Genomic DNA, 10,679 nt, shown 5'->3' on the forward strand with positions numbered 1-10,679 from the left:
TATTGTTCAATTACATACAAAGAACGCACTCACCCAATGTTCGTTATGAATAAACAAAAGTCATGTCCGCCATATATATATCAATGACCTTTTACTACGACAGTCCCACAAGACAACAACAATGAAACAATGAACTCAGACGAACCACATGACACACGGAACATCAGACGAATTACATATCTAACAGTCCATATAACAAAAAGAGTGGAATCTGTTTTGGTCAGTAAGAAAAACTAGAACAAAAGTTATACATCTTTCACAAACTAAATCACTTTTAGTAAAATTTAAACCCCTGACAAATGTGGTCAGTAATCCAGAATATTTTTCTGCTTCATTTTGACTTATGCATTTAATATTCTAATTTTTCACTAGTTTACTACACATGAAATTTTCTAATTTTCTGAGAAATTTCAAATTTCTAGAATCTATTATTACTCAGTGCTTAGTTTCTTTTTGTTTTTTTTCTCAAAGAACTTGAACAATTACCAGTCTTCATCATTTTATATCTGCTTTTCTTACTGGTATGGCTTGAACAAGTTGTGATGGTCTGGATCAGTTCTTATTTGGAGTTACTGCCTTTCTTGATGGTTCAGATGAATTACTGCTTTCCTTGATGGGTCTTGCTCATAGGTTTCATTTTTGGCTTGCTTTCTGTGGTTAGATGCACTTCTTAACACCAATATTTTACAGAATGTAAAGAGCAGCTGCACTAGAGGACTTGCAGTGTTCTCAACAAGATTAAAGGATTGTTTCACACCTGTTTTTGCTGTATATTCCGCAACCACTTCATAGAGAGAATGGGGTGCATATTATCATGGTACTGGTGAGGTTGCTTTGTGCCCCTCAATAAAAAGGGAGTCCTCTGTTCAATGTTGTTACTGTTCATTATAGAAGTGGAGAGAGAAATAGGAGATAATAGTGTCTACGGGTATAGCAGGGCGATGCTTGCCTGTAAGAGAGAATGTGAGTGACATAGTGAGGGTAAGAAAGTGGTGTCAATGAAGGAGTCGTCTGAAGAAGTGGATGTAATGGCTAGATGTATAGCAAGTTAAATAGAGGGGTGATTAGGTGCCAACAGATACAATGCACAATCCATCATTATGGGAAGGAGAGAAAAGTAGATAGACTTTGATGGTTATGGAGGTGAGGCTGCATGAAAAAATAGATCTAAAAAATTTTTTACTCATTACAATGGTGGCAAAGTGCAGTGAATGAGAGAAGGGGACAATAGATGAGAGAGTACTAAATAGGCAAGAGGGGCAACAGATGGAGACATAGCTAGTGCAAAATGGACTAAAGTCTAGATGTAAATATTTATATCCCAGCCTCCACTACATTAACTCGAAACTGTCTTGTGACTCTCAATTGCTTTTTGAGAGTCACAACCAACGTTTTCATCTTCATGAAGGGATATTGGCACCAAGTCAGTTTTGATTGCAGTCAATTTTCCTAAAGTTGATATCTTCCCTCCTTTCACATCCATTTTCCTTGCTAACATGGGTTGGACAATTTGTCATGATCCAAATCAGTTCTTATTTGGAGTTACAGCCTTCCTAGACAGGTCAGGGTTCACATCCTGTTTGTACAGTCCATTTTGGGAATCCATTTCTATAAGTTGATACTCTTCCTAATTTCAACCACTTTACAGAGTGTACTGGGTTCATTTTATCATGAGCACTATTACTTAATATCTGAAGACATGTACGAGAAGTGAGAATGGAGATGGATTAATCTGGATTTGAATTTGACTTAGAAAGATGAACACAAGTCTATGATGTTTGGTGCTATACTCCAAAAATATACTGAACTTCAGGTTATGTGATGTATCTGTGTGTTTGACTGAAAAATATGTAATGAAACTGAAATTACTTTGTTTGTGGACAATAAAATAGATTTTATGATATATACTGATATTATGTTCATTGATTGGAGTGAGGATGACTGATGACTTAAAGTGAAGAGAAACTGTGTATTGTCAATCTCATTCTCTTATCTGGATCATCTTCAATCAAGTGGCCAGACCAGGTCAAGATGACTCTCGATAGAGACAGATGCAGTCAATGACCAAGATGTCTTACCTCATCCTGCTCTTTGCACTACACAGTGCATTGCTGCAGTTGCCTTCCCCTCCATTGAACTATGAAGGTTTCTTCCACAGTCTGCTGGATCCAGTTTTCATGTGAATAGGAAAGCAATCTTTAATGTGCTGATTAAGCCATAACTGTGACTTTGGCAGGTTCTGCTGCTCCAGGTCAGAGTAGATCTGGGAACAGTAATGTCTAAGAAGTGGTTCCATCTTTTATACTGATAAATGTGGCATTGAATGTATAATAAAAGTAAGTTTGGGTGTATATGAAACTTTATTAGTTTAATTATAGACAGCACTTACATTTATGTATTTGCTTTGTAAGATTCTTGATGTGAAATCATATGTTGGAACAGATATTGATATACTTAGTGGGGGGTGTCATATTTTGCCAATTAAACACATACGCAATATGTTTGGTCTTTCATTCAGTTTTATTATAAATATTTTTGTTTCTTTGTCAAAACTTTTGTCACACATATAGGTAGCATTGTTTTTAGAAAGTTATATGTTTGGACTAAGGTAGTGAGCTGACAGAATTGTTAGCATGCCAGGCAAAATACTTAGTAACATTTTGTCCATCTTTAATTTCTGGGTTCAAATTCTGCCAAGGTTGACTTTACCTTTCATCCTGTGAGGGTTGATAAAATAAGTAGCAGTTGATCACTGGGGTTGATGTAATTGACCAACCCCCTTCCCCAAAATTGTTGGCCTTGTGCCAAAATTTGAAATCATTATTATATTTTGGACTTCAAAACATACGGCTTTAGTTTAGATACTTAAAATCAGAAAAAATTGGGAGTGATATTTACTAAAGTATATAAATGTTTGTTTGAAATTATATGAAAGCAAAACTGAATACATTAACAAAAACAAATGTCTTGTATTTTTAGAACAATGATGAATTAGAGAAACTACAAGTTATACTCAGTAAAAGCAATGCTTTGGAGAGTCAATATTTGTTTAGACATCTAATGGAATCTGTATTATTAAAGGTAAGATAAGCCTTCTGTAATCCTTGTTTCTTAAATGTTCTTGTAATGTGACTTTCTTGTGACTTTTTACTAAAGGAAGGTAAATGTGATTGGCCGGGATATCATCAACATAGCATAAAATTTTATTGTGTTGGCTAATCATGTTAGTGGCTATGAAAGTTTAGAACTAAGAATGCTGATTGTTTAACCCTTTTGTTGCCATATTTCTGTTAAAATACACTGCCTTTGTATTGATTAATTTTGAAAATAATGAAAAATTTAGTAAAATAACTTTGCCATTATTAAACTGGTATCATAAAACTCAAAGTGGTTTCAGTTGAGTTGGTATCAAAAGGATTAAAATCCTTAATTTGAAATTCAATATAGGGAGACACAAGTTCAATCAACATTTCTTAACCAGAAAGCAAACAATTTAGAATTTGGTCAACTCCAGGTGATGAATTCTCTCTATACAGACTACTAAGTTTAAACTAAGAACAAACAATTTGTTCTCGTTTGTTCTTAGCTTAAACTTTGTAATCTGTACAGAGAGAATTCATCACCTGGAGTTGATGAAATTCTAAATTGTTTGCTTTCTGGTTAAGAAATGTTGATTGAACTTGTGTCTCCCTATATTGAATTTCAAATTAAAGCTCTGTTATCAAAGTAGTAAATTAGTAGCAGTCAAGATCGATCAGTTTAGCAAGATTCTCAATAAATTGAACTTCAATTACTATATCTTTTGTGAAAATGCTGCAAATATTTTGGTAAAAAAATAAACTCTTTATTTTTGTTTGACCTAAAGAAATCATTTGACAAAGTTGTGCCATTTGAATATTATGCAGAAAATGTTTCATTAGGTGTTCAGACATTTAAATAGACTAAAAAACGTTTGTCAAGATTAGTTTAAGATTGCCATCCTGGCTAATACAAAGCAGTTGGGATATTAACTGCCATTGAAACTTTGATATGAATTAGCTACTATTCATAATTACTAATTGAGGAACTTCAGAATATCATGTAAATTTAATCATTCTGGTTAAACAGAAGTTTCTTTTAGCACAGATTAATATTGTGGTTATTTTGATATGTATGTATGTACAAGTTAGTTTTGGTCTTATGGCAGAAGTATTCATCTTTATGGTGTTTCCTGCTTTTAACAAATAGACAGTATATTGTTTCATATGAATCTTTACTTATTTTCCATTACTGTTTCAGGGAACTTTATGTGCCAATAAAGAGACTGAATTAAAAGAACTTCAAGCTAAACTTCACCAATGCATGGTGAATAATAACTTACAGCAAGACATATTGAAGCATATGATGGCTGATAGAATAGACATTGACATGGAAGAATTTGTACAAAATGATGCTGGTACGTTCTTGATCTATCTTACAATGGATTGGATTGTAGCACTGCATGGCTGTAACTGACTTTGATATTGTCTTCTAAAGTTCAGTATTAAGAATGTAATCACTGAACTTGAATGGTAAACTTAAATCCTTTGGACCGTCATTCTTCCCTTTTTTGTGCATTGACTTACATCTTGATCAGTGACCAGGGCTGGTTGAAGGTACCAGCAACTTTGGCAGTTGCCTAGAGTACAATAAATTAGGTAATCTTCCTAATACAAAAAGAGAAATGTGAAAAATAATAAAATGAAAAAAAAATGTGAAAATGTTGCAGAAGTTAGGGGGTTACTTGGGCTAGGCATAGGGACTATTCTGTCACCCACCTGTCCTCCATTCAGTGTTTGTAACAAAATGTGTTGAGATCATTGCCAAAAATGCATACAGTGTCCAGTCTTTCTTAGTTATACAAATGAAGGTATTTGAAACTTTACTTCTGAGTTTGAATTGTTCTCTTTAGCTAGGATATTGTAATAAGCACTTTAGTCCTACATTTGCATTTTAACCATGTAAATTTAAGAATTAATTAAGGGTGCTGAAATGATATAAAGACTTGGTATCTGTTGCATTATGCACAGGTTGCAATGGGTAAATTGTCGCCATCTTATATTTTTAATTTTGCGCATGCACATTTTGTTTTTGATTTTTTTCACTACACAGTATAGTAGTCAGTTGGGCACAGTCTGTGAGAAAAACAGCACCATGATACAATTCACTCTGCCAGAAATTTGGATATAATATGCTGTACTACTTGGCATTCATGTCAGAAGCTCCAATACAAACATTCCTGGGTCTTTGGGTGTCACTCTGAGGACATGTATTGAGAGTGATAAAAATCTAACATTCAGTCAACATCTTAGTGTTTGGAATAATCACCAGTGATGGCAATGTTATGCCTCCATTCATTTTCTTGCATGACCTCAGACTCAACACAGAGGCCTACATCGAGTGCCTGGAGGAGTTAGTGCTGCCCTGGGTCAAGAGGGAGGCTGCTGGAAAACCCTATGTCTGGCAACAGGACTCTGTACCATGCCATACAAGCAGGAGAACCCTGTCATGGCTGTTAGACAATTTCTGCGACCACATCACCCCTAAGATCTGACAACCTAACTCTCCAGACTGCAAACCCTCTTGATTATTATGTGTGGAGTGCAGTTGAGCGAAACACTAACAAAACTCCTTGTAATACCAAAGATGAATTGAAGGCAAGGATTATGGCAGCATTCACCAACTTAAACAAGGTGACTGTCCAGAAGAGTTGCTGGAGATTCTGAAGTCGTCTAGAGGCCGTGGTTAAAGTCAATGGTGATTTTATTGAATGAATTTACTCTTCTGTGTTTCAAGGTATTTTTATGTAATTTTGGTAAATATATCTGTTAAAATGAGATGTCAGTGTTATTTTCATTTTTGCGTAATTTAAAGGTCAGTTTATTCACTGCACTCTGTACATTGGACCAACACCTGGTAAATGTAGGTGCTGGTGTCTGTTAGATTATCTACAAGAGACTAATATGTTATGTTGAACTGTTTTAGACATTTCTGATACTAAAGATGATAGAATATATTTCCTATTTTCATTGAGTTACATCCATCTTACCGAACTTTCATTGTTGAGATAGTTTATTTGGTACTAGGCTGAGGAAAAGTTTGTATGCCATGAGTCACCATTGAACGTGACATGAACTGAATGAACACTTGCACCACAAAAATAGATTTAAAAAAAAAAGCATTATTTTAACACAGTGCACAAACTTTCTCCTCAACCTAATAAAATAATTGATTGCAGCTAACAACAACACACATGTTGTCTAGCCACAAGTCATTCCTAAATCAAGCTAACCTATGATCAGTGACACTCTTTTCATGACTATCCCATCCTTTCAAACTTTATCTAAAACTTACTTTAGAAAAACTTTGCGTTTTATAGTCAAAGCCCAGCATCTTAAACCCAGACTTTGTGTTGCAATTTATCATTACATAATTTTGTTTACATCTATGCAACATCTAATTCCTGAATATTACTGTTGTTCATCAAACTTACTTTAGAAATTCTTTTAATGTCCTTTTTTTTATTATTTATACTGACATGGGTTGGATAAGTCTACTGTACTGCTATTTGTCAATACTATCTCATCTCATTATCCCCACCATCTTCCAATCTGATCTAAAAGTTTGTCACATTTTATTCTTTCATTGGTTGTGGATTTGCAAACAGAAGTTTTTGACACCTCATAAAATAAAGGTGAAGTCTGTGCATTATTAAATGACTAAAATAACTCCTACATAGTGTAATTACTTGAATTTCAATGCATGGTCTTAGAAGTTATTTACTTGAGAAGTACAAATCTGAATCTATTCTTTTGTATTAAAAGACAATTCACCTTTTTATTTTCAGAGACTGAAAGTATTAGTTCAGGTTCCACCTCTCCTGTCGACAAGTGAGTAACACTAACACAGTATTTCATGTGTTTTTCTTCCTCCTTCTTATTTATATGTAGCATCAGATAAACTGCTTTACAAATGGGGAATTATCTAGTTGGAATCATTTAGAATCAGAATATGCTGTACAATTTGAAAAATTCTAATTTCTTAAATTTATGTATAAAGTAAGATGTTATAAAATTCCAAGTACATTGACTAACATTTAGTGTCATTGGTTATTTATTACCCGGCTGGAGAGGGACAAGGAATAAATTTAGTTCTGAACCAGTACATTCTTTGTTCAGATTTTACTAGAGTTTACTTTTTCAACCCCTAGGCTAGGGTCAGTATAATGAATCTTAGTAAGACTGGGGCCAATTAAATCAGCTATATCCTCTCTCTTATTAAAATTACTGTCTTGTGTGCAGAAATCCATATTATAAACACGAAGCTTTTGGAAAATATTGAAACAGAATTTATCATTGAATTATCAAATTGGAGAAATGCTTCAGTTGTCATTTAGAAAATATTCTGGCTCCTGGTTTGCTGGTTAACTTTATGCAAATGACATTTGGTGAAAATACTGTGACAAGCCTGTTAGTATTTATAGTTCTTTGTATCAGTTTTTTGACTAACATTTAAATATGCTGACTAAAAGATTCTACTGATACAAAATGAATTCTTTGTCAAGTTAGAAAATTTAATGGCTGAGACAGCTAAGTTATTCTCTTGTGATCATCAAGGATCCATGACTGAGTGCTTAACTCTAGTATTGGGCTGTTTAAGCAACTGAGACTGTCATTCCTCTTCAGACAGCATGCTGATTTACCACAGGTGAAGTGAGGCTGTGTAGAATTAAGTTTCCTGATCAGAAACACATTGGATTTAAACTTATGACTTAGAGTTAAATATCATTCAGTGATTTCACTACCATAAACACACCCCTGAAATGTACCTCAGCTATGTGCATCATAGGGATTAGAAACTGATTCTCTGACAAGATGAGACTATCTTGTGCTGGGTTCTCTTTAGTGTTTTAATCCTTATAGTTTAGATTCTATAAAACAAATTTTGACACGTACCTTAATGTAGTCTAAACCTGATCGGCTTTCAACTATATTACATATTTTATTAGTTTCAGATTTGTATTTATTGAATATTTATTCAATTTATTGTATTTTGTAATGCTTTCATTAAGAAATGTTAATTTAATTATTGAATACATGTGAAATTGTTAAATTTTCCAAGTCCTCATTGTTTCTTGCTTTAACTTGTAGTTTGTCCATTGTTAGAATAATTTTAGTATCACTCTCCAAAACATACTTTCCTCCTGACTTGTAGTTGTAGCTCTTTTGTTAGTAGTTGAACAACCATAATGGTGTCATCTCTACACATTTAAAGTGCAACAAACCAGCTTCTGGTATGGTGCAATCTAGATGGCAATCATTCAATCAAGAATTGAAGAAAATATAAATTTGTATAATTCTGTGTTGTTAGAAACTGCTTAGTTTGTCTAAAATAAGGAAACTGAGCCAGCTGAAATTACAATGTCTTTCCTGTAACTATTAGCATAAGCTGACACTTAGGAAAGGAGATGGCAGAAAATTACTTTGGTCTGATATCAGCGCTAAGTCAACCTCAATGACTTAGCTCTGATTCTTAGACACATCTATCCTATGATGATAAACTGCCGAAATGGATAAGTTATTGAATTATCTGCTTATGAGTCTAATTCCAATCTGTTGCTATTATTTCATTGTTTGGACTGCCTCCAGAATGAGTCTCAACTTTTGTAAAAATAGGTAGCTGTTTATCTGAGAATGTTTTATCTCAGATCAGAGTTCACCTATCATCTTGCTCCATTTGAACACTGAATCTGATCTCTGCATGATAGCAGGTGTGTGTAACAACTAATTCCAAAGAGAAATGCTTAGCATTATTTGTTATAACTCTGAAAAGGCCACACTATACTGAAACACACTTCTTTTCAAATAATATTATCAGTTCATAAAATGACATTTTCTTTCAATTAACCAGAACTCTACTGTTGATCAGTCAAGCTACACACACATAGTACCTTTTGATGTAAAATTGATTTCAACAATGATTGCCTTTACTGGCACTATTTTAGTTGAAAGTCTTTTATATATGTCTTACAAATTGTATGTGGTTAGTGTGTTGGCTAATTAAAATAGTTCTTGTTACCTGAGTCTTGTATAATTTTAGCATAAAAGTAACAAATATTTCTTTATAATTAATCTCCATCTAATTCGAGTAATCAGTGTAAATAATAGCAATTATATACCTATTTGTTTCAATATCCTGACTTAAAATCTGCTTGCTCATTAAAAATAAAAAATTTCTTTGGTATGATTACTTATAGTTAAATCATAAAAATGCTACATTTATATAAATTTGTAGTTTTTTTTCTTTTTTTACCTTCCAAATTATTTTAATTAATATAAGAAAGTTTTCTTATAAAATCAGTTTTTGTTGGCTGATTTCATAGAGATTACTCCTTCATGGTTAGTTCTTTAATAGTCAATATTTTCTAAAAGCAGGCTGACAAAAGTCACAATATTAAATAATTTTGTTTGATTTATTTACTTTTTTTTTTTTTTTTCAATATAAAAAAAGCAGGCTATGTATTTTTTTTTTAATTGCTTTAAATTTATCAGATTAATATGTATGTACGAGTATAAACTTCTTCAACAAGAATAGTATTGACAGCGACTTTGAAGTTTTGGCCAGCAAAGCAATCATTGAACTGTCCAATGATGGCCAAAACTTCAAAGTCACTGTCAGAATGATTCTTGTTAAAGAAGTATATATGTATGTAATAGTCTTTTATGAATTCAGTATTATAGCATTAATATGTATTTTTCATATAATCTCTTATGAACTTTAATAGGCTTGTTGGCTGTTAATCTTAATAATAGCAAAGTTGGTCCCAGATTAATTTTGTATGGACTATTGTTTCTTTTGTTTCTTTCAAATATTTTCTATTTTTTAAAATAGTATTTTTTTTTTTTATTAAAGCTATGTTATTAACAAATTACTTTCTTTCTCTTTTATTCTTCATTGCGGTGGCCTGTCCCATATCCACCCTTCCCTATTGTTGTGATATTGGTTTGATTTCCAGTGACTTTTGTTGCTTTGCTGCTGTTGTCTTAGTGTGCTTCATTGCATTAGAATTGCTATGGTCTTGAAAAATCACTCCATGTGTTTAGTCTCTGTTATTGTTATTATTATTATTATTACTACTACTACTACTACTACTGCTGCTACCACCACCACCACTCTCGTGACATTAATGGATTTCTCACATCACCTTCCTGTGCCTGTCAACAGAATGCTGCCTTTTTTTTCTAGTTTTCTATGTTTGTTTTTTATTTTTCTACATAAACTGTTATTGTTGTTACCATTCCCATCACAATAATCATAATTTGACATTTTTTTTTTACTTTTTATTGTATATTATCATTGTTGCCTTTATGATTATTTTTCTAAACTTTCTAGCATGAATGTCAAAAAATGTACCTCCCCCGTACGTGTAAGTATGGGTTCCTTTGCAGTTCAAATATTGTGTGTTGTCACAGGTTCTCAAATAACCATGTGTATATATATATATATATATATATATATATATATATATATATATATAATGGCCTATATACACCCCACCCCCAGTGCCCATTAATATCATTTAATGCTTACCCCCCAAATATTGACATATTTTACAACTCCACTCCATTTTCCAATCATTATTTTTTAATCTAAAATGTATT

General features: G+C 32.9%; 1 protein-coding gene across 6 annotated transcripts in view; it reads left to right on the forward strand.

Annotated features, from left to right (window-relative positions):
* LOC106873190 (kinesin-like protein KIF21A) overlaps window positions 1-10,679 on the forward strand; it is a 212,552-nt gene that overhangs the window by 161,608 nt on the left and 40,265 nt on the right. For 4 of the 6 annotated variants that reach the window (XM_052969483.1, XM_052969485.1, XM_052969486.1 and 1 more), the window contains 3 exons: window positions 2,980-3,081; window positions 4,279-4,435; window positions 6,866-6,908. In XM_052969483.1, the coding sequence (XP_052825443.1) occupies window positions 2,980-3,081; window positions 4,279-4,435; window positions 6,866-6,908 (302 nt within the window). Of the gene's footprint in view, window positions 1-2,979; window positions 3,082-4,278; window positions 4,436-6,865; window positions 6,909-10,410; window positions 10,445-10,679 lie in introns of all 6 variants that reach the window. The other 2 variants (XM_052969487.1, XM_052969488.1) reach the window with 2 other exon arrangements.

The sequence above is a fragment of the Octopus bimaculoides genome, chromosome 7, assembly GCF_001194135.2.
Source record: "Octopus bimaculoides isolate UCB-OBI-ISO-001 chromosome 7, ASM119413v2, whole genome shotgun sequence".
NCBI classification, from domain to species: Eukaryota; Metazoa; Mollusca; class Cephalopoda; order Octopoda; family Octopodidae; genus Octopus; species Octopus bimaculoides.